At 36.6% G+C, this 26,208-nt stretch overlaps 1 protein-coding gene across 8 annotated transcripts in view; it reads right to left on the bottom strand.

The window, feature by feature from the left end:
* SLC4A4 (solute carrier family 4 member 4) overlaps positions 1 to 26,208 on the bottom strand; it is a 343,883-nt gene that overhangs the window by 195,366 nt on the left and 122,309 nt on the right. For all 8 annotated transcript variants that reach the window (XM_019757100.3, XM_088791346.1, XM_074324475.2 and 5 more), the window contains one exon: positions 5,980 to 6,115. In XM_019757100.3, coding sequence (XP_019612659.2) covers positions 5,980 to 6,115 — 136 coding nt within the window. The remainder of the gene's footprint in view (positions 1 to 5,979; positions 6,116 to 26,208) is intronic.

Raw genomic sequence — 26,208 nt, 5'->3', positions numbered from 1 at the left:
TGTAATTGTTTAAGGAACTGATTATACTTCCAACACTTGCATTCAGGCATAAAGCAATGGTTTGACCATTTAAACAGATTATTTGCAGGTAGTTTTATTTCAGAAACTGTACATGCTATGTCTATCCTCACATATCAAGGACAAATTTGAAAACAAAAAACTGAAAACTACTCAACTCAAACCAGAACCCATTAAAGAAAAGGCTAAGGCCAAGGTACCAAAGTTCAGCTATCTGAGTGCCAATGAATTTGTAAAGGTGCTTCAGAACCATGCAATTATTTTTCTTTAAAAAAAAACACACCAGACATTCTTACTGTAAAATGTACTAAAAGCCACTCTCTCTCTTCATAATAACTAGGAATAACCATATATTAGCGGTAAGTTTCCTACTTTTCCTTCTGCTTGGTACTTGACATGTTACAGGAAAATTAATTTCAGAAGTTGGCTTTTCAAATGCTTGCAATTATAAAACTGTTGTAACCTTGGAAGAGTAGTTTATTAGGTGAAGTTTATTTATTCCAAAGTCTTAGAAGAATAATGATAAAGTACACTGAAGTTTAACACACTTTGAGTGACTGCCAACCAAACAGTATTTCAACTCGCTTGTTGAAGAAACAGAAGGCCCACTGGGAATCACTGAATTTTGCAATTTTCCAATCATATGATTAAATATAATTAAGAAAAGACAAGACCTCTAACTTAAAAACATGCCAGTTTTACTGTGGAAAATAGACATGACCTTCACCCTAGATTATACTCCAACTTCATAAAACTATCAAAATGATGATAAAATTTCTTGCTAACTAATAAGTGCCTCATCACACATAAAAAAGCAGCCAGTGCTAGTGTGTATCTGGCATAAGAGATGTTTTTAAGGAGAATTCTTAAATTTTTAGATCAACTGTGAAAGTTATTGCAAAAGTTATATGTATGTTGTTATAAATGTTATATAAAAGTTATGTGTATGTATAAAGGTTATAAAGTTATATGTATACATACTTATAAAAGTTATATAAAAGTTACATAAAGTTCTGTGTATGTTGTTGTAAAAGTTATATGTATTTTGTAACTACATATAATTACACAAGTGATTAAACTTATTTTCCTTCAGACTTTTTCTTACCGAAAAAATAAACATGGTCTGAATGGAATTTTCCAAAGTAATCCAGTAGAGGAAAGATAGAGGTCAGTGGAGATTGCGAAGACAGTGGTCCCTCTCCAAACCCCCAGGGTAAGTGCACGTGTCTGTGTTTGGTGGCCAGGCCCTGGAACCAGGTTGTCCAGGGGTATGTCAGGTCAGTGTGCAGAGCAGAAAGACAAATGGCTGTTCCTTTGTGCTGTTCCATTAAAAGTGAAACATCAATACCCTTTTCCTTTTTTGGCTTGCTTTGTTTGTTGAAACTTGTGATGGTGTTCCTTATTTGGCAGTGAAATGTGAATCACATTGGGGGAGTAATCTTTAACATATAGTCTTATAACATTGCCCATCTGAACAGTTGCTGAAGGGAAAGTGAAAGCCAATAATGATTTCTGCATAGACATCACCAACTGAAATAAAGAGTTTGGGGGGTGGCAGGGGGTAGTGGTAGCCCTTCTTCCTGGCTTTGGGCCATCATCAAAGCTGGACCATGACTTATTCGTTTACCAGTTTGCTTCATGAATCCATTAACTAATGCCTAGCTATCCAGAAATTGTTAATGAGGAACATAAGCTTCTTCCCTGATACCAAATAGTCTATGATAATTACTGCTACCTTACTAAATGTCAATATTCTAATGACTTAACACTTAGGACTACTCCTTAAAACAGTGTTCTCTGTATTCCACTGACCATATACACTTCTCAGGTCTGATCATTCTACCCTTTGCACAGTCTTCGACTTGTGCTCTATGTTGGAAGAGCCAGTGAAAATTCAAAGTTCTAATTTTTAAGAAAGGGAAGAGCAGGAAAAAGAAGTGAAAAAAAGAGAGTGGTAGAGATAGCTGTACTTCAAAATTCACGTAAATAAAGGCTTCCCTTGTTCATAGTTTTACCTGACTACTGTGCTTTCCAAGACCTAAATGGGGATATTTTTTCTACTACTGAAATCATTCTCTTTATTTTTTGAGACACAGAGCAAACCTGAACTCCTGAAGTAGGACTGAAACTACAGCAATGCTAAGATTCAATATAGGATATTCTTGGTGAAATCAAAGCATTCAACCAAAGGTACTAAACATTAAAAGGGAGAGTTTAAAAGGGGTAGGATTGTGTTCTGTGGGGATATGGGCTTATAGTACAAACTACATTAAACAGGAGAAGTCCGGCGGGTTAGTTCTCTATGGAACAAAATAGTCTGTTAATTAAGGTTTTCACACACACACACACACACACACACACACACACACACACACAAATCAAAAAAAATTCTCAATTTTATAAGTTAGCCAGAAAAATATTTATGCCACATTTTTCATATATAAAGCAAATATCTTCTAAGCACTACACTTTTTTATTAGTCTGGTAGGTTTCAGAGCTTTCCACGGTGGCGGGGGAGGATTCCCTATCATGTCTGGAAATGGGACATCATAAATGGCAGTCAAAAATTACTGCAAAAACATTCTGAAGCAGAGTATGTTGCAGGAAGTAAAATTCACTGAAAATCTGAATCATTTCCTGAGGTACAATCACCTCCAAACCTCCCTGCAGGATTTAAGTGGAGCAACAAACTAAGAATCAAGGTTCAATTTCTCCATTCATTCTATTGAAACATATTTCTTGATTATGGATTGTGTGCCAGGTACTTGTAGGTACTAGGACTACAGTTGTGAACAAAACAACCAAAAATTCCTGCCTTCATGAATGGAGTTTTGATTTTATTGGGAAGAAAGGATTAGAGGTACGATATGCTCAACGCTGCGAAGTACTAAGGACATAAATGATGGAGGAGAGGGGACAGAGAGTGTTGGGAGAAGATTTCCATTGTAGAAAGGGCAGTCACTGAGAAGGTCGTATTTGAATAAAGACCTGAAGGGGGTAAAAAAACACGAGCCATGTAGGTAACTGTGGGGATGTGGCAGGGAGAGCATTTCAGACAGAAGGGCCAAGTCCCTGGCACAGGAGCATGACTGGCGAGGGAGGCTGAAGCAGAGCGAACAAGAGGTAGAGAACTACACAAGGTCAAAGAGATCCCGGTGGACAGTTCATGAGGGAGGCAAGGGCAGGTGCAGAGAGGTGGACTAATTAAGAAGCTTTTGCAGTAATCTAGGTGAGAGATAATGGTGGCTTGGACCAGGGTGGTGGTGGTACTGAATGTGAGATATGGTGAGATTCTGAATATATCTTTGAGGGTAAAATAGATAGGATTCACCAGTGGATCATATAAGGGGTGTAGAGAAAGACAGGAGTCAAAGAAGACTCCAATGTTTCTGACTTGAGCAACTAGAAAAATGGAGTTATCCATTGTGGTGGGGAGGGAAGTGTGTAGGAGTATTATCTGAGGTGGGTAAATCAGAAGTTCAGTTCTACACATGTTGTTTTGAGATGCCTATTAGCCATTCAATTATTTGTTTCCTACCAAATAAAGCAAGAAGTCTGGGCTAGAAAACTAAATGCAGATGGCATAGCATATTGATGAATTAGTTTGAAACATCATTATCAATGATGTACTGGGCACCTTGGGTCTGTCATTCAGCTGTCCATCAATCAGAAACAGGTGGATTATTACAGAACTCCAAATTTGATCAAGTAATATTTCTAAGAAAGTATTATGTGTATGCTGTTTCTAAGGCAATCAGTTTTCAACTAATCACCTACAAAAAATTTTATTCAGCACTTATCACGTATCCATGCACAGCAAGGCCCTGGTAATACAATAGTTAAAAACAGACATGGTGGTCCCTGCCTTCAGAGGAATTAGTGTAATCAGGGAGATAAAACAGAAACAATAATACCACATGTATGCTTAATTAATAATAATTGTGACAAGTCCTATATAGGAGAAGTTATAGAGTGTAGACTATACATATGTTTCTTCCTGGACAGCCCCCCCACCCCCAACACATGGTGTACTCTCAACACACTTCTTCTCCAACAGTATAGTCTCTCAGGGACTAATGACATCACCCAAATGACACACACATTCACAAGGAAATAAAGCCTTTAAGGATGGTAAAGTATTCAAGACCATCTTACTCCTTTAAGAAACTTAAAGGAAAACACTGTGTCCATCTCTTTCAATGTTGAATTACCTATAGAGTAAACTGATCTGTCCACATTTCTGGGACCAGGGGTCATATAAAATAAAGTGTAGTCTTTATTTGAATAAAAGAAAAACAGAATGTCGTATCTGAATTCTACTCTATGTAGGTACTCACACAGAATTTTTAGATAAAAATAAGAATCAAAGTAGCTCTTCTAGTCACTGCTGACTACAACAGTATACACACAGGGATGGGATTTTAAAAGCTGTAAGATATGCATGATGTTAGAGAGGATGCAACCCAATATGATCCTCATTTTATAGAATAGAAAACTCAAACTCAGGGAGACTGCATGATTACATGACTTGCCCAAAGATAAATAGCTAGTTAGCAACAAAGCAAAGACTAGGCCAAAATCTCCCCAACACTTAATTCAGGCTGCACCAGTATGAGTCAACAATTCCCACTCCATTTTTTTTTCCCGTTAGAAGGAAAAGAAAGAATGAAATCAAGATACCAGTAAAAGTTTTTGTTTCAAAATCCTTCTTTTGGAAGACGTTTTATGAACTAAAACTGTATTTTATGGAAGACTTTTAATATCCAGGTTATTGGTGCTGAGAAATGGAATAAGAGACTATTACCATATCATGAAAAGAGGCCCTAAAAGAGTAAAGAATGAAAATATTCACTTGTGTATTCCCAGTACCTAAAAACAGTATGCAACATATTCTATGCATTCAAAAAAACACTGGTTCAATTTAATTGATTTGAATTACATTACAGCCTATAAAAGATAAAAGGCATATCTTAATAATATTCTATTTGTGAAAGTGAAATACATTGAATCTTCATGTCTTCATGTAATGATGAAAATGAGATGCCAATAACTGCATTATATCAAAGTCTTTATATTATATAATTGTTACATGTCATAGCAGACTTAGTATGGAATATATAACTAATTATATATGTAGAAAGAAGGAAGGAAAGAAAGGCTCTGTTATTGTGAGATTAACAAAACCTTAGATATTTGTATAGTGCTTAACAATTTACAAAGAATTTCCATATATACACACATGTGTATATGTGACATAATTAGACACATATTGTACATTATATTTACATATATTACATATCCTATACAGCGTGCATATACATTATATGTAGTAGGCATTATTATATATTCCATTGATGAAAACAAAGTTCTGAGAAACTGAGGGTTATGTAGCTAACAGGTGTCAGTCTGAAATTGAATGCAGGTCTCTAAATTCCAAATTCAGGTAAACCTTCTACTTACTTTCACTGGATATTTAAAAGATGGCAGGTTTTTACTTGGAATAATAGCAAGTTTGTGGGTACCAGTCACTGTCTTTGCAACCTCCTTCTAATGGAATGGGGAATAAATCGGACATGATCTCACAAGATACCTTGGCACGTGGAGACTATGGACACACATCTCTAGGCTATCTCGTTTGGGTACTTGAGTTTATTTCTAAAATATTTCACTATTAAATAGCATACGAATGGAGATTTACTACTAATTCCTTATTAAGGCTAAAATTATAACAATATGGATCCATGAAACAATGCTCGAATAGTGAAATAAAGGGTCTCCTGCATCCATGTCAATGTAAAAGAGAAGAAAAACAATTGTTTGACTCCTTAACCCAGCCAACATCATGCTCACCAGTTTTGCAAAATGCTAAGGCTAGAGAAAGGTGCTCACTCACAGACTCAACTCTCTTGCCCCACACTTGTTTCCACAGGTAAGTACTGCACACAGTCGGCCATGGCTCACCTTGCAGTCTCCTTCCACTCCATCTCCTGCCCATCCACGGACAGCAGCTCATCCAGCTCGGTGAAGAGCTGAGGGGGTGCTGGGCTGTCATCCTCCTCGCCCAAGATGAATCGGATGCGCTCTGCGGCGGGAGAGACTGCAGAAGTGAAAATACTGTGATTAAACACTGGCTGCACAACCTTGAGGAAACTGTAGCTCCAAGCTCTTCCTCTGTCCCCAGTGCTGTTGGGCTTCCCATCCACATTTTCAGTGGACATCTTCCTTGCTGAGCCTCCCTTGTCCCCAACCTAAAGATGAAAAATCAAAGCGCTTCTCCGTTCCTTTGGTTTTAAACTGTATCTCAGCGCCCCACCACTTTCAAAAAGGACAACACTCTAGTTCTGTGTGGTATATGACAAAGAACCTTTAGCCCTCAGATGAGCTGTGGTCCAACCACATGACTTTCCCTCCTTCTCCACTTATGACCCATCCAAAATTATTAGACAGAAACCAGCTTGAGCCAATCAGTTTTCCTACAACAGTGGGAGGGGGCAACAGAGCACCCCAATCCTGAGTTTCCCCCAGCTGTCCACCTCCTACACACCCTCCCTCTGTCCAACGCCCATGCCCTCACAGGCTCCTCGCTGCCCATAACTGGCTAACTACAAAGTTGATGAAATAATATTTAACAAGATGGGGCCTCTTCTTTACATAATGGCAGTACCCAAAAATGTTTAGTCACACTTCAGTGCATTTGAAAAACAAGTCCAAGTAAAATATTGTACACCTGAGGGAAAAAAAAATTTTGCACCACACTGAAGCACATAATTGAATGCCCTACTAGCTCCTTTTGACCCCATCTCCTGAAAATAATGTAATGAAAAATTAACTAGCATCTTCTCCAGTTCATGGGTTATTTTCCCATTCTTTTTTTCTTTAAAAAAAAAAGGATAGCATTTGGAAACTGATAGTCATGTTACAAAACTAAGGTCCACAGATACTCTTTATAATCCCTAAGTAAAACTAAGAATGTTATATACATATAAATGCAATCCAGATACACAGATATATACATGTGTGTGTATATATACATACATACATATATATGCATATGTATGTGTGTATGTATATACACACACACATATATATGTAAATATGTATGTGTACATATGCACATAAATATGTAGGAATACATGTACTCAACCAAAAAAATAAATAAATAACAAGAAAATTCTTACTAGCTGAAAACTACTATAATACAGGACAAGAATAAAATTACATAGATAAAAATATATTTACTACAAATAAACCCATGAAAAATATTCAACCTAACTAGTAATCAAAACTATTAAAATAAGATACATATTTTATCTACTAAAATTGCAAAATTAAAAAGAACGATAATGTCCAATATTAGCAAGGGTTTAGGAAATTTATGGTCACTGGTTGGATCATAAATGGGAACAATTCTCTGAAATTTTGAAAAATACAGAAATGTTTTAAAAGTATACGTATCCTGTGAGCCAGTAATTCTATCACAGGACATTCATTTCAAATAAATAATAGTCATTATCTCAAAGACTCAGCTACAAGAAAAGGTGACCACTGCAGCATTGTTTATTACTGAAAAAAATAGAAAAAGCCTAAATGTCCAAAAAGGACGACTGGTTAAAAAACTACAGTATAACTATTCAATAAAATACCATATAGTCATAAAACATGAAGTCAAGATTATTGGTTTTTTGATGTATACCATATAATATTAAATAAATAAAATTGCAAAGTCATATGCATAAAGCATAAAGTGATTCCACTCCAGTAAAGAAACACACACACACACACACACACACACACACACACACACACACTAGTCTGGAATCGAGGGAGCCCTCACTTTGCAGGGTTCCAATATGTGTGAACTTCAGTTACCAGTTTAGTTAAATAGCACTAGTCCCCTAACAACACAGTACAAATTTTAGTTAGCATGGTATATTAACTATGAGAAATTGCATAAAGCACAGACTTCACTGCTACCTCTTTAGTCCACAATTACTATGTAAATAACATGTACCTCATGATCAGTGACCAATCACAATGAGTCTTTCAAAGTCTGTCGGTAATTGATCACTACACAGTTGTTATCCAGTTCTTCCTGTACAGACAGCAAGGTGTGTAGTTGTGTTGCTTTCTTATCTCCCCATGATAAACTCATACAACATTGATAATCACAAGAGGGAGTTGCAGCCAACAAAGATTACACTACAGAAACAAAAAGTGATGACACTGGAAGTGAAATCTGTAGTCAAATGTAAATGGAGTTCTGGAAGCCCTAACTGATCATGGCAACATAGAAAACGCTGCCATTGGCCATTTGACAGACTAAATGCATAGTGGAGGAACTTAGTGAAGGCATTCATTAATGTAAATAAGGAAAGTGGTTGTACGAAAATGACAGCAAAATTCCAGAAGAAATGACACTTGGGGAAAAAAAACCAACCTACACATTAAAGGAACTCTCAGAGACATTTCTTGACATGGAAAGCACAAAGGATAAAATGTTGGAAGCTGATCCAAACTTATAGAGAAGTATGACAATTTGGGCATAGAAAAGATGCTTGCTCCATTTCATTAGTTGTACTTCAGCAAGAAAACAAGTACTACGTATTCAAACTACTTCTGATGAGATTTAAAAAGAAAAATCAGTCTCTTTAATCTTAATGTCTCTAATGTTTTAAATTAGAGTAAATAAATAAATATCAGTTTTACTATGTTTTCATTTCCCAATGACTTTATAGCCAACAGCAAGAACAATTTTAATGACTTGGCAAAATTTTTTAAAAGTCAAAGAATAATAGTAACTATTCCTACTGATTATTAGGATTGTTTTGCATAATTTCAGCTTGCATAGTTATTTTTATGGTCCTGCACTACTATGCAAAGTAAAGACTGCTTATCTTTTAAATGTTTATTTCTAGGGCTTCTATTTTCTTCCTTTCATTTTTCTATCAATTCTGAAGTGTGCACAATTCATTCATATATTCATTCAGCAAATATTTGAGTACTGTCTATGCTCTAAATAGGCTTTGTTTCAGGCTCTGAAGATAAAGCAAAAAACTTGACAAAAAGAGCCCTGTTGCTATCAAGTTGACATGCTAGAAAGGGAAACAAACATTAAGTAATTAATTAATCAATTAATTAGTAAAGTGAAAAAATGAACTAGTACATAAACCAACAAACAAAAGTATCTATGAACTTTTGTTCATAGATACTTTTGTTTGTTGGTTTATGTTGTGCTTGCAAAATAATATTGTGCTTGCAAAATATTAAAATAAAGTAACTGAACACATATTAATTCAGGATACAATGTTTTACTTCTGTAATTAGAAAAAAATGGATTTGAAATTTCTTAATATAACTGGGAGGAAAAAATTCTAAAGTTCCAGGACTTTGTGTAAAAACATTTACAAGGCCTTTCCAGTCAAGAAATAGGATGTGTAATTATTTTAGAGGATCAGGAAAGGCATGAAAAAAAATGATGGGAGGGTTAGAAACCATAGGCAAAATTTGGAATCTGGATAACACTTCTAAGGAGTATAGTGTTCACACTACTAAAAATATAGTTAGTTATTGATCATAGTGGTTCTGAAACTGACAGTAACAAATTTGATTGATGTTCATCAACATTCAACATCAAAGATCCCGGAATTAGAACTAGCTTTTTGAAGTGAAGAGTCTACATTTAGAGAATCAACATTTTGTCCATTTCTAAAACATATGATATGGGTATATCCCCACCTCTATTCTAAGGAGAATAAATGTTTCTCAAGCTGAAATAACTGAATCCCCTGCACAGACAGCACACATCTTGGCTCGGCTCTAAGCCACAGAGCATTACTCTAGTCTGGCATTCTGAAATTAGAAAAACACGACTCACTTCTTATCAGACAGCAACTCAGCTGTGACTTCTGCAAAATGGAATGGAAGAAGGATGTAACGTTACCTCCGGGTCTTCCTCTCTAGGCACCATGTTTAAGCACCTTTCCTAAGTTGTCTTATTTATTAAATACAGCCTCTGAGCAACCAGTATAACAATCCCTTTGGGATAAAATTCCAGAATCGTGTGTCATTAGCTAGCTTGCTACTCTTTTCAGTTTCTTTTCTCAGTTGCTCTCCTAAGCTTCTCCAGGAATTAGAAGTAGGAAGCCATAGCAATTTTGTAAATATTGACCTGTGGGAGGGGGCATCCCCTGTGGCCAGCAAATACCCTTCCCAATTTCTAACATCATTCTTAACATAAAGATATGCAGAGTGAGAGTCTCCCTAATAAATCATGTCAAGAATTCATTTTTTTCCCCATAACTTGATCAAATGGTTAAATGAGCTAAACACAAGACACAGCATTGCACTGAGATTAAAAGTATAGACTCTGGAGCCAAACTACCAGGGTTTGAATCCAAACTGGGCTACTTACTTGTGGTGTGACCTAAGACAAGTTAATTAATTGCTCTGTGTCTCAAATTCCTCACCTAAAAAGCAGGATGATGATGACCATTATAGTAGCTAAAATACAAGGTTTACATTATTTTAAAAATTGCTGGTTCTTAATTGCAAAACCTGCATAGCTTCTAATAAAGAACGCTCTCATGGATATTGGCCTTAATAGTCCCTATATGTTGAAAATATACAAGGTAGGAAAGAAAAAAATCCAGCAGTTCTGCCTATGTTACTTTGGTTAATTAGGTACCTTCAGTAATGAGACACAAAGATTACCTACATTCTAGGAAACAGCCAATAAAAGAACAAGAGGAAAATAATGAAGCCCTTTTAGCCTCACTTTAATACAGGGGCAGGGCATCAGAAAATCAACTTGTATTACAGATGAATAGATTATGATTCTAAGTAATAACTAACCTAGTTTCGTCATAAAAGAGAACCTGGAGAAAATGAGAGATGGTGACAGGGAGGAAGGGAATGAAGGCTAGAGAGAAACTGCCAAATTTAACTAATCACATTTGTCAGAACAGAAAACCTGTAGATCAAAGTCAAGTTAATACCTCTCATCTGCCTTGACTTGCTTCTTTTTTTATTCTGTTCTCTGGTTAGAAGGAGTTTTGGGTTTTTTGAGTAGCTATAGAATTTTCTGGAGGGTCCTACATCAATGTGGTTATCTTTGACCAGCGTCTACCTCCAGGATAACAACGTGATGCTGTGCAGGGCTCGGAAAGACCCAGGGCACCACAATCCCCGTTGCCAACAAAAGGAAAGGCAGGTATGTGGCAGGAATGCTGTCCACACCATTCCCACGACCAGCACCCAGGGCAGACATCACTTACACATCATCACATTCACTCCTGCGGAGCCTGAACTTGGTTGCTCTCAGAGCAGCCGCTCTCATCAGTCAGAGATGATGTGTGAGATGAATCCTCTCCACCATGCCTGACCAGAGGGCAGTCTCCTTTCAGTTTGCCTTTGATATCATTCTGGCCCTAATTTGTGTGTTGGACATTTTCTCCCACAGCAACTCAGAAGTTGTTCTTATGATGGAACATACTGCTCATTTTCAGATCTTTTTTCACTTTTCCAGAATAGATTACGAGGTCTGACAATTAAGTTTGCGAACTTGTTGTACCGATGTTGCTAACCTTTTTGGAGATCAAAGGGATTATTCATTATGAATTTGTACCAACTGGACAGTTAACCAAGTTTATTGTTTAGAAGTGCTGAAAAGGCTACATGAAAAACTTAGACAACCTGAACTTTTCACCAATTCATGGCTCTTGCATCACGACAATGCACCAGCTCACACAGCACTGTCTGTGAGGCAGTTTTTAGCCAGTTAACAAATAACTGTATTGGAACACCCTCCCTACTCACCCTATCTGGCCCCCAATGATTTCTTTCTTTACCTGAAGATAAAGGAAATATTGAAAGGTAGACATTTTGATGACACTCAGGACATCAAGGGTAATACGACAGCTCTGATGACCATTCCAGAAAAAGAGTTCCAAAATTTCTTTGAAGGGTGGACTATGTGCTGGCATCAGTGCATAGCTTCCCAAGGGGAGTACTTCGAATGTGACCCTAGTGATATTCAGCAATGAGGTATGTAGCACTTTTGCTAGGATGAGTTCACGAACTTAATTGTCAAACCTCATATTCTTTTCTCTCCTCTCTAACTCTGACTCAATTGTTAAGGCCCAGTTGAAAAAACTACCTTTTCCATTAACCTATACTAACAATTCACAGAAATGTGAGTCTCTCCTTTATTCAAACTATAAAAGCACTGTGTCTGAACTACTTACTCATTTAGTACCAACAAATGTACAGCTTTCTCATGATCACCTAACTGTGGTAGATGTGACTTTTCTCTCCAACTAGATCACCAAGATCCGGGAAGACAGTGTCTATGTTTTACGTACCTTCCTCAAAGACATAGTACCCTGCACCTAATAGTCACTTTGAACAGTAATGAATTAGATCTGGCTTCATAAACCTTGGACATTTTCAAGTACATAAAAACATAACCCTTTGCAAAGGGAAGCTTACATTAAGAATTCTGAAATGGAAAATGTCTTAAGTTTTGAAAACTGCCCTTATTCTACCCTTCCCCTCATCCATCTTTGCATTTGCTGCACAGTGACCAAAATACAGTCACCATTCAATGTTGAGTAAGCCACAAATAAAAGAATAAACACTTCAGGTAAGCTATTTTCCTCTGCTAGATGCAATCCCTCCTACCCGAGGGACCACATACTTAATTTGAACTTCTATTAAGACATTCACTATCCACTGCTTTGTGTGGTATTCATTGCTGTCCTTTGTCTTTGCACCTTTACTAAGCCAACCATCTGGTTCATCCCTTATTTCAACTATTCTTGGCACCTGCCTAGTACACAGTGAAGTTACACAAGAAAGGATGGGGGAAAGAATAAGTAAAACAATGAGTTAAAAAATGAATAATATATATTCTGCCACAATTTCTCATGATAATTTTTTTCTCTACTTCTTTCCTCTGCCTCTTTTTTAAGTGCAAATAGGAAAAAGACATGGTGTGACAAAACGGAAACCCTGAGGCTTAGCAATAATTGAAGTATAGTTCTATACTCTTTCATTTGGCAACTTAATACTTGCTAATTTTTAGTAGCTGCAATACACTATAGTATTTGTTGAAGGAACACAAAATATTTTTAAGATAACTTCCATATCCTCGAGGAGCTTATAAATGGGATAACATATAACAATAGTAAACATGTAATATGCAATAACTAACATTTCGGAATGGTTACGCTGTACCAGGTATTGTGTTAAGTACGTTCCATTTATTACATTACTTATTTCACTGAAGCCTATGAAATATCTACTGTTGTTCTTCTCTCATTTACTCTTATATTACAGATGGGGAAACTGAGTATAAAGAGGCTAAGGGACTTCCCGAAGACCACAAAACTAGTAAGTGATATGACCTCATACCCAGTTGTATTATTTTCAAGCCCATTTCTTAGCCACCACATCTAATAAAAAATCTCTTTTATTTTAAAAAAAAAAAGTCAGATTGCCACATGAACAGTACAGACATAAATTTACTGGATTTTAGAAGAGGCAGAAATTATAATGGCATATGAAATTGTCCTAAAGTAAATTAATTGAACATTTGCTTCATTACACCAACAGTCAATTTTTGACTGTGCCCTTTTATTTTTGGTCTGGGAAGCAGCCCACTGTGGCCACCCTGCAGGCTACCAAATAAAAATTTTTTTAATAGAAATAGTTATCATAATGAACAATTCATACTGAGCACAATAAGTTTATATGCAAATTCCCTTCTGTGGGTTAAATAAGGACTTCTGGATTTTGTATTGTCTCCTGGCAAAGTCCACCATCTGGTGAAGTCTTAACTCTCAAATCAAAGTACAAAAAGAAATAAGTATTTATTTCTTAAAGTTATTAATGTCTATCACCAACTGGTGTATCATTTTAAGTATTCATTTCCCTCCTTCATTCTTAGATACAAGATTGTGGGTCGACACCAAAGTTGTTACAACTTCCACAATTTACCTAATGATTAGACCGCTGTAGTATTCTATAAATACACTTAAATGTATATATAAAATCTTCAAACTTCATTTTCACATTTATAACTATAAGAAATGAAAATAACTGAGTAAACAAAGTTTCATATACATATAAATCTTTAAAACACACACACACACACACACACACACACACACACACACACACATTGCATTGTAGTGGCTATCTGTTACTCCCACCGACTCAGCAACCTAGCTTCTTTTTCTGATAACAACTCATTTCCCTTTGGAGAATCACCTTCATATTTGCAAGTCCATTGAGGCTGAATCCACCCCCTGCAATAAAGGTCTGTACAATGAGAAAACCACAGCTCTTAGCCACAGCAATTAATTTTTGAGCAGACACTTTACCTAATCCAGGCCAAACAGTAACTAAGTGTCAGCCTTTTGTTGGAACTTCTGGGAAACACATTTTCACTTTATGCTAAGGTGCTAAGATGGTAATAAAAGTTTTGAGTGCAGATGGCCATCTTGCAACCCTAAGGGAAAAACCTGCCTGAGAAGAAAGTAAACATGGAAGTACTTAGAACAGAGGTAGACAGGTTCCTGATGCCATCATTTAAGCACCTAGATCCAGCCATGCCATGTCAGTTACTTTTCAATCATATGTGATGATCCCCTTCCCTTTTAGCTTAAAGTAAATTGAACTGATTTTTTTTTTTTTTTTTTTTTTTGTCACTTGCAACCAAAAGAACCCTGATTACACGTCTATGCCTCCATTTTAATGGGTCAGAGTAGAGAAAACTTGTATTGGCCATCCATTTATTAGCATCTTCAAATTAATTGCATTGAAGAATCTGTTTTTATAGAATCTGAGTTTTCTTGGAGTGATCTATACAAGTGATCTAGACTTTCTCCATGCGTTAACCTACCTCTGCCTCAACAAATCCAGAAAATGACTATTGATTTACATGCTGTCAGACTCTAGACAGATAAATTAGATGGTTACTTTTTCGGTATCAAATTAGCTAAGAAATTGAAACAGCCAAATAGCATTCATTAAGATAGATAATTTTTAAAATAGTTAAGTATCCATGTATTAATAAACTCCTACACATGAAAAGCTGTCAATTATCACAATTATCCTTAATATGCCACGACATTATTCAGCTATAAAGAGTCAGCAGCACTAAGACCCTGGATTTCAGAATACTACCAAACTATCTTACTTAGGAGCAGAATTAGATCAATTTCAGCTAGCAAGAGGTAATAAACCCTGGAATTTGCTGAGACATTTTTGGGAAATATATGTATCTTAGCCTTTCATCTTCAAAATATTGAAAGAAAATAATTTACCAGTGGTTTACATTACAAAAAAAGTTATCAGGACTTGAATCATATATATAAGCTACCCAGAATTCTTTAGAATAAAAAGGTGGTAGCTCCTATATGCCCCAACTAATTCTGTATTCCTTCTTCATGATCTCTGCCAACAGAGTAGGTTGGAGAAATTAAAACTAGGCTGTCAGTAATGTTAATATATGTTTTGTAAATGCTGCTAAGTCATTCACAAAGAAGCAGTCTCAGCAACGGTCTAGCTATCAAATAAATTTTGTCTACAAAATTCCTGGGCAAGCCATATGAGAAAACATTGGCTCAAAGCCTTTTTTGGTCTACTGATTCTTTTGTTACCAATCCCAATTATATTACTTAAATTATTAGTATTATTTCAATATCTCAAGAATCTCTATCAGAGAGACATAAAATTCACATCAGTCATTTTGGGTTTTAGCAACCTCAATGATGACCTAAAATACGTAACAATTATGGACTGAACTCTGTCCCCCCAAAATTCATAGGTAAAAACCCTACCCCTCAATGTGACGGTATTTGGAGATGGGGCTCTTGGGAGGTAACTCGGTGTAGATGAGGTCATGGGAGTGGGGTGCTCATGATGGGATTAGTGCCTTTCTAAGAACAGACATCAGAAAATTTGCTTCCTCTTTCTCTCCACTATGTGAGGACATGGTGAGAACACTGCCGTCTGCAAGCCAAGAAGTGAGCTCTCACCAGGGAACCAAATCACCTGGCAACTTAATCTTGGACTTCTCAGCCTCCAGAACTGTGAGAAATAAATTCCAGTTGTTTAAGCCACCTAGTCTCTGGTATTTTGTTATGGCAGCCAATACTGACTAACACAGTAACTAAATTAACTAATGGAGAAACTAAACTTTTGACTCTTTTTCTAGACTTTACCTTCCACAATATTATTTCCCCTACATAATCTAGGTTTGTATGGTATTCACAAGCCATTGGGAGAAAAATGGGCTCACAGAAACAGTAATTACTGAATTTCACTGACTCTTGCCCCAGTTGCATATAACAAGACTGCATCTCCCCACCCCCGGATAACTCTACCTCACAGGTATTTGTTCGGTCCCCAGTGGATGTTTCACACATATTAAGCCTTTTGGTTCCATTCCATTGTTGAGGCCTGTGTCTGTAAAATCACCTGGAAAGGGTACCATATTATAGACACTATCACGAGGGCCCAGCACAGCAATGTCAGTACCCTGTTACAGTACCATGTAACAGGGCTGGCCATGGTTCTGAAAGCTAGCAGACTGGGTAGCCACACAGGTCCAAAAATAATCCCATGGGCACAGCACAGTGGAGTCAGGGGTGAGGGGCTCCATGCATGTGGCATAGAAAGCTTACCTTTCTGTAAATGGGAACCTACCCATTAATTAAGATGGTAAAGAATATTGCCACTCAGCAACCTCTTCCTAAAAGACCTAAAATGTCCTAGTGTATGTCATAGCTCTCATTTCCATTTTCCTTTAATTTTTACTCCCTACTTCATTTCTCTTTGCTCTGCCAGACCTGTCCATGATAAGGTTTATATGATGAATCACTTTGCTTAAGAGTGAACACATCAGCATTTTCTTCAGGTTCAACTCAGAACAATCATCAGCACAATTTATCCCCTGAGGTTTCTAAAGTCAGACTCAATTTTCATCAACATTAGGAAATCTTCAAGATTCCCAAAATAAACTCTATAGACTTTGCTCAAGTGCAACTACTTTCTATACAAAGTAGCTAAATTTATTGCTCCAATATTAGTGTCACAGCCACCATGCTAATGTTGCCATTAGATGCCTCTACATACAAAAAAATAAAAAAGATATCCTTCTTCCTGTAGACTCTCTTGTCAAATGCATGAGAATATAAAGGCAGCAGACCTTAAAGAATCTTTAGGAGTCCATCCCCGCATTGCCAAAAAATTCTACCCATTTTTCCTGTATAGCAATATTCAAAAACATGATTCAAATATAATCCCATTAAAAGGGGAGAGTGGGGACTGGAGGCATCAAGGAAACATTACACAGTTACATAGGAGCTGACTTTTTCTTAAAAAAAAAAAAATGTCACATTCCTCACAGATATATCACTGCTCTACAGATTTTGATATAACTCTGAACATAATACAGAAATATCAACAATATTCTACAATAAGCTTTTATTCTTTTCTGCCCTATTTAAGTCTGTTCTGAGTTAAGGGTCTAAAATTAGTTCCACTGATCCCCAACCTCTCTGAAGCTAAACTACATTCCCAGCAAAGAAAAGAATATGTAACAGGTGCTCCAACACTACCGACTTGACATGTATAGTTTCACCGTTCTCAGCATACTGCTTCACTTGCCGTGTTTTGCTTCCCCACAAGACCGCCTTAGGGAAGCCAACCAGCAACACATACATGTCCACTGGCCAGCAAAGACCACAAAACCAGGCCAGAATCTAAAAGAAGACTTGTAAAACCTGACTTCAACTACTTGAGAAATGGCATATGAGTAACAAGAGTCTAATTACAAGTAAACAAGTAAAGTTTTGATACCATTTCATTAAGTACCTTCCCAAATTATCAATAGAGATTTGCTAAATCTATTTTCAATAAACAATAAAATGGGATCAGCTAAGTTTTTAGAACCATATTTAAGAGTAGAGGCGCATACCGTGTTTCCCCGAAAGTAAGACTGGATCTTATATTAATTTTTGCTCCAGAAGACACATGAGGGCGTATATTCAGAGGATGCCTTATTTTTTCATGTACAACATTCTACATTTATTCAAATACAGTTACGTCATCCTCTGGAACATTGTCATAACGTACTAAATGCATCCGTCTGGCTGACGTTCTTAACTGGGGCTTATTTTCGGGGTACGTCTTATTTTCCGGGAAACATAGTAATTTGTGATAGAAACTTCCTTCTAAATTATCCATATAGCTAAACCACAAAAAAACTGATGGAAATCAAAGATCAGAGAGTATATGTGCACTAATTAGGGATTTTGACTTCCTGTTAAAGTATGCTATGAACAATCCATGTATTTTACAGAGCAATATCAACAAAAGTAAAGAAGTCACCTTTTCAACACAGTATGTTTCACTATAATCTTTCTAGCCAATTATTTCTTAATCCCTTATATAAAAACCTATGTATAACAGCTCAGGTCATCTGGAGATAACCTCAGTTCATCAGGGAGGACGTAAATGAGGGCCACTTCAAAAGAGATTCTTTATTAATAGCTTCCTGTTCACAAAGAACAGGCAAGAAAGTATTTAGTCACTTCTAAGGCTCATGATATGTGGAAGGCATGGCTAGTCCTTAATTGGATGCAGAATTTCCAATTAATTAAATGTCAATCATAAAACTTAGAGTTCCTTTGCCTTCTCAGACAACCCCTTCTTTAGATCCATCATGTATCAGTTTAAGCTAATTTAGAAATACATTTGTCTCTTTATTACACTTTTTAAGAACTATGTAAGCTCAATTCTGTCTTTCCTAGAACTGTGTTCATAAAATGATTTACAGTAACCTTATAAGGCAGAGATTAGGCCTTCACTTGAAAATTGTCCAAATCCCTCTACCACCTTCCTTATGTGGGATGGTGGGATTAAATATAGAAGGATATAAAGAATGAGACAGGGGACTCCTAGAAAGGCAATGGAAGGTGCTCTGAAAATTGAGATAAGCCAAAATCCATAGGAGGAAGCCAAGGTACAAATGCCAAAGCCAGAAAATATAAATAGCAAACCTAAAGGGACCAGAAGGAACTATCAAGGTCAGGTTACTAAGTTAAGAGTGAGAAGTTACGGGTAAATTGAGATAAAGGCAACCCAATGTTGATATGTAGGTAAGTCAATAGGACTTAAAGGTCAAGACAAATATAAATACTCAAGTTGTCTAATAATGTGAAAATGAACTAAAGAAGTACCGTTGTTTGAGGGTATGATTGGAGGGCTGGGGGGAGGGGTTCTCCAAAATTTTTTTTAAAGATTCATATGAGATACCAAACACCCTCCCAACCTGGATGACATGTTGTAAAATTCCCCCAAGGGATCAATGATGTGTTTGCCATAGCTGGTTCTCACATCCTCAGGGAAAATAGATCTTTACAGCTTAAGGAGCATTCTGGTTCCTATGGGGTTCTGCACATGCTCTCCTGTCTAGTGACAGCACAGGGAATTTGTTTTTTTTATAGGACTTTATTGGTGTACTTCCAGGACTTTTTTCCAGTCAAGTTGTTGACATTTCAGTCTTAGTTGTGGAGGGCGCAGCTCAGGTCCAGGTCCAGTTGCCATGGCTAGTTGCAGGGGGCGCAGCCCACCATCCCTTGCAGGAGTCGAACCAGCAACCTTGCGGTTGAGAGGATGTGCTCCAACCAGCTGAGCCATCCGGGAGCTCAGCAGCAGCTCAGCTCAAGGTGCTGTGTTCAATCTTAGTTGCAGGGGGCGCTGCCCACCACCACTTGCGGGACTTGAGACTTGAACCAGCAACCTTGTGGTTGACAGCCCACTGGCCCATGTGGGAATCGACCAGCAGCCTTCAGAGTTAGGAGCATGGAGCTCTAACCACCTTAGACACCGGGCTGGCCGCAGCACAGGGAATTTACTTCTCAAGACACAACACGACCATGAGTAAACAGTAATCATGGATGGAGTGATGGAATCAGAATTGTAAGGCCTAGATCCCATGCTCAACTCCAACTCTGCTGAGTGAGCAAATCCCCCTTTACCCCTGACTCAGCTTCCCTATCTGGTTGACAAATAACAAGAAGAGTAAAAAGATTACAAGGCACATCTATGGATAGTGGGATTACGTTAAGCTTACAAAAATCTACTCAGAAATACAAGACAGTGCTATTATATTAAATGATAAACTAATTTACTATTCACTTTGTCACTTTTGTACTCTTTCCTTTGAGAAGCAATACCAACAAATTTTCAAATGGAAAGATTGACAAAAACTGAACCTGGCATTCCTGGAGGGAAAACTAATCCTTAGCAAGAGTCTCCTCCTTTATTGACACTTTTATTTAGTTAAAGAGGTATAGTGAGCACTAAGTAGGAGTATTTAGACACCAGCTACATCAAGAAGTGGCATAATGACTGCAACTCTTCCTTTTTCAATAAATGTATCAATTTTGGCAACAAAAATAAACTTAAGTGAAAAGTGATCTTAAGAGGTAGGTAAAGGCACGTAACCAACTCCAGAGGACTAACTAAGCACTAACCATTTAAGATGATTAGAAAGCTGAGATTTCACTGGAAAACTAAAGCATGTGAGTAAGGATAAGGATTTGCAAAGACAGAAAGGGACAGGTATACATGGTTCACAGATAAAAAGAATATGTGGTTAAAGAACTAAGCTGTGCTCAATGGTGACTATGAATATGAAAATTTTATGAATATGGAAATTTTCTGTGGAACACAAGTTTTGTTTCACAAGTTTTACTGACAAACATCTACTTTTTCTCAAGTAGCGTCTATCTAAAAAACAAATACACAGTCACCAACGCAAGAGATACTCAATGACTATTAAATAACACTGGTTATCTCTGAGCTCTACCCAAAAATACACACATTAAGATTGTTATACCCTAAGATCTCCACTTTTGCCAAGTAGAGGTTTTAGGAAGTATGATTGTCTACTACAGTAGAACAAAATTCATGTTAAAATAAAACATGTAAATCAGTTCTTAACCTTGTTCCTTAAAAAAGTCTTACATTTTCAAAACAAGAGCCCAAATATTTTTACAAATTCCGTCACTGGTTTATACAAAAATAAATTATAGTTATTAAATAAACTCTGAACTTCTGCCTTGTATACTCAAAGAAAAACTAGCCAATGCCCAGCTCTTATAATGTTATAGTCATCTAATCCTACTTTAAAAAAAAACAAAAATGCCACCTAATAGTTCGTTATGATCTCAGCTAAATAAATCATCTAAACAAAATTCTGAAAGTCAATTTCTAATACTTTTTTGGCTATTAATATAAAATATGCCTAAATAATTAAATTTTATTATTTGGACATTAAATCAGTTAATACTAAATTTTCTCCTACAGTTATATAGATGTTATGTCCAAGATGTTGTAACCACTCAAGTTATATAGATGGTTATGTCCAAGAATTCACTTCAGAAACAGCAAGTGCAATTAAAATTTTTCTGAAATGCTTGTATGGTATGCCCTGCTATGAATGACAACCGGTTAATTTGTGTATGAAATTAGTGTGTTCTGAGCTCAGTCAAAAAAACCGTATCATTTCACATGTTGAAATCAAACTCACTTCAGAAGTAAATTTCCCTTTTATCCTGAACTATTACTATTTAAAATGATCAAAGGCTTTGAGTACAATAACTTGGCTTGCAATCTCTTTGGGGATATAATCACATATAAGCAAACCGAGCTACACACTCACGGCAGTATTTTCTTCCAAAATTAATAATCTATTTCCCACTATCACAAGATTTCATTTTTCTGCAGTCAACTGATCACCACACTCATGCCTCTTCAAGAGATGATTACTAATAAGGAGTTTATTGAAGAGAGGGTTCGGCTTGCTTCCTATTTTTTTTCTGCCCAAGCAGTTTAAACTGTAATATTTGTGTTAGTTAGGGCACTTGATTGGAAATATTACTTAATAAAAATCCATCATTTACTAGGAACATACAATATCTCTTTTAAGAACACTCCTATAACCGCAGTATTTATTATCTCTATATTCATAAGTGAAACATGTTCAAGGAGGTCATATACATTACAGATGACAAATCTAGTACTGAGGAGCTCTAGACTTAGAACGCATTGTTATACAGATTTGACTGACCATAATGTCCACACTCTTTTTATTATAGTGTACCCCCCCTTCATTTTATTTCTACTGTACTTCTGAGTAAGGGCACCCTACAAGAGCCTACACTCCATATCTCAAAAACACATCTGGCCATTGACTGAACTCTTTGAAAGTAAGGCACATTAAAAATCTTGATAATAGCAACATTTACTTTTCCTTTAAAGTAACCAAACATTACATATTACTAAGTGCCTTCCAATGAGAGCTGAACTTTTTCTACACTAAGCTCAGGATTGAGCCATTATTCCTTTACTTTTCAACAAGCCGTCCATTCTAGTACTTTCATTTACTTTCCTCTGATTATAAATGACTTTAAGAGCGGCCTAAATTCATTCCAGAGCTCAAATAACTTAGTCTATAAACTTGTCAGTTTTAACTTTGGAAGCTACAGATATGTTTAAGAGTCGGATGAAATGCATACAAACACAAACAAGCAGAGTTTTGTATAAAATGGATGTGATTGCTTTGGAAAACGATTTTTTTCAAACTCATGAAACAACTTTCAAAACAGAAAAAAAAAAAAAAAGAAAAAAAAAAGACATTCATTCCAGGGAATAAACTAACCTCCTAGGTTTGCATGTACCTAAGCTTCAGTGATGGGTGTACATTAGAAAATAAGAATAAAATCAACTAACGGTGCATACACACACTGCCATAAAATCTTAGAAGTTAAAAAAAAAAAGTATCCCATAAAAATCAGCCAAGAAGCATTATAATTTTTAAGACTATCTAACTAACTGTCAAGGACTGATAAATGCTCACAATAATGCTCACAGTACATTAGTTGAAAAGTATCTCTCCATTTTACTTGTCTAGAGAGCTTTAAGAACCCATGTGACCTGTGTTTTAAAATGGCCTGTACCACCACGGTGACCAGCTGACCACTTGGCTTTATGAATCCATTTCCCTAATCTGCACCATGGTGAAATATGTCAAACAGATGTTTAGAGGCACATCTCTTAGCAACATATTTAGCTCCTACTGAAAACATTTGCAGATCTACCTCACAAATGTTTGCAAATAGAGTTATTTGCTGAGATCCAGAAATGTTCAGAGGGAGGATTTTCTTCTCTACTTCAAGTGCAGCAACTCTGTTTCAAAAGTAAGGCTCCCGGCGAATAAACTGAAGCCCAGTGGATGACATTCTGTCAAAACAATTTGCAAACATTTATTTTGCTGCCACAGTTCAGTTGAAACCAGTTCCTACTGAGATACTGACACTGCTATAATGTTGATTCATGCTTCTGTGGCTTCAAAAATTAATAACCATAACTTTTGTTTTTCAAATGATTTGGGATTGCCAGCAGTATGCTACCTCCAACTGGCTCCAAATAAAGCAGTTCCTGACGTAACTTGTTCTCAAAAGCAGGAAGCCATCTCTCTCTTTCTGAAGCTTTGGGTCCTGACTGGTTTCTCATGCAATAAAATGAAGCTAACAATTGTACCACTGTCCTGTATGCCCAAGAAGTGTTGAGAGGGAACTTTGGAGTCCTCAGACACGAAGTCAAAAACTACTTTGAATGGTTTTGTCCTTTAAATGTGTACTTTAAATTGAAAATGTTGGGGACAGCTGGTTAGCTCAGTTGGTTAGAGTGCGGTGGTCTTAACAATAAGGTTGCCAGTTCAATCCCCACATGGGCCACTGTGAGCTGCGCCCTCCACAACTAGATTGAAACAACTACTTGACTTGGAGCTGATGGGTCCTGGAAAAACACACTTAAAAATAAATAAAAGTTAAATTGGTATGGTTTCCACATTACAAACCAGTCCTTTAGTCTAACTTTAATCAGAGTGGAAAATTGAGACATCCATGTTTTGTCCTTAAACTTTAAAGACTCATGGATTTTTGCATTTTGAATTAGTAGTTATACGTTTATTTTATTATAAAAATATTTCTTTCCAAATATCCAAATAAAAATGATGCTTCAGGTTAATATTATATGTTTATTCTGTACTTCATACCAACCCTGGGAGCATCTAGAGCCCAGTGTGAGAAGGAAGTCTTCTTAGCCTCTGTTGAAGAAGGTCTAAATCAACATCTTCACCACTGCTTTGCACAGCTCAACATGCATCCAGGTGACTATGACCAACTCTCATCCATTCCTTTTAGTTTTTCATCACAACTGAACTGACTAGGATAAAGTAATATAATGATTACTCAATATCTCTTGTCTGTTTTTGTTTTCCCAGGAAATCCAACTCAAGCTAAATTCCTTATACAATTCAAAACACTTACTTGCCTTCCCAACCTTGGTGAGGTGTGAACTATTGAGAAAGTGATTTTGGACAGGTCAACTCTGCTTAAATCTGTGGTATGTGCATGAGTCTTAGTTTTGATGCGATTGGACATAGAATAGAGAAAAGCAAAAAATACCATGGGAAAGGGAGGAACCTAAAAAGTCAGCCAAATTTCTAGTCTGTCAAGATTCAGATAGTCATGTTTGGCTTGATAATTTTATAAATTCCAAGAAAATCAAACATATTATTTAATATGTTTTGCTTATCCAATCTCCCTTCAACAGCATGGATAACTAAGGTTGACCATAAATATGCAAAGTCCCTGTAGTCTGTGATCCAATCAGACTATTGAATCATTCAAAAAATTTTAATGAATATCTATGATGTGCCGGAAACTGCACACACATTAGAGCTCTGGGTTGGCTCACATGCCAAAACAGAAAAACCCACATGTAAACAGATAATTGTGTTAAGTACTGTTGATTTATTCATTCATCCAATAAACACTTACTAAGCACATACTGTGTATTTGACCCCTACTAGGCAACATGCTAGGGGCTATAACAGAATAGTGTGTTTTCGTTAAAGCACTTTGGAAGCCTACAGTTCCATGTGGCTGAAGCACACAGCATGAAAATGTGGTGAGAAAGAGACCATAAAAACAGATATGAGATAATCGTGAATGGCCCTGTATACTTTGATAAGGCATTTAGACTTTATCCTATAGTACCAATAGGGAAGTACTGAGGGTCTCAAGCAGGAAGTGGCAAAACCTGGTGTGTGTTTTAGAAAACCGTTTAGGGCAGTGCCATAGCTGGTGGGGGTGAAGGAAGCAGGGCATTCACAGCTCTTACCACAATGAGTAAATATAGCTGTAAAGTTGTGATTAATAGTTGTGGACACCTATTCAACTGACTGCTCTTTGCATCTCAGCATCTCTATTTTCTTGCTGCACACACCTTGATAATGTAGTTGCCTGCTTCTGATTATTTCCAATAATCAGTGGTTAGGCTATCTTGATTCAAAAGTATACTCAGCACTTCTTTTGCAACTCTCTTCACAAATGTATCAATTCCACATACGTCTTTCCCCAAAAATAAAACCTAGCCAGACCATCACCTCTAATGCATCTTTTGGAGCAAAAATTAATATAAGACCCGGCATTATATTATATTATATTATATTATATTATATTATATTATATTATATTATATATTAAAGACCCGGTCTTATATTTTAGTAACATAAGACCGGGTTTTATATTAATTTTTGCTCCAAAAGATGTATTAGAGCTGATGGTCCAGCTAGGTCTTATTTTTGGGGAAACACGGTATCAGACATGTGATAAGATTAACCTTATTTTCATCCATACTCTTCACCTATCTAATAAAACTAAGTTGTGGGCAAATCGAGCTGTAGCATTTCCTGCCATAGCCCAATAAATGATGTTGCTGCTAATACTGATGGCTTAGGAAGGCAATCCACAAATGCTAGACTTCCATTTTCTCAGCTACTCTCATTCTACATTCACCAGTATTAAACCTTGGTAACCAGTGATACTAAAGTATCTTTAAGTACTTTCTCTGATTGTTGAGAGCAAAATATAAAGTGGACTTTTAGCTAAATAATAACTAAGTAGTGTTTTCAAACCTGCTTCTCAGATTCACCTGAGGTAATTAAAAACACAGATTACCAGGTTCCTCCTTCTCAGTAGGTCTGACAGGAGAGGGGCAAGTCAGGAATCTGTATTACTAAGAGATGCCCTAGGAGAGGTTACAAAT

The sequence above is a fragment of the Rhinolophus sinicus genome, chromosome 1 (genome assembly GCF_057876585.1).
Source record: "Rhinolophus sinicus isolate RSI-liver-muscle chromosome 1, RSI-T2T, whole genome shotgun sequence".
NCBI lineage: Eukaryota > Metazoa > Chordata > Mammalia > Chiroptera > Rhinolophidae > Rhinolophus > Rhinolophus sinicus.
The sequence above is the reverse complement of the archived record's forward strand: the minus strand, read 5'-3'. Positions and strand labels throughout refer to the sequence as shown.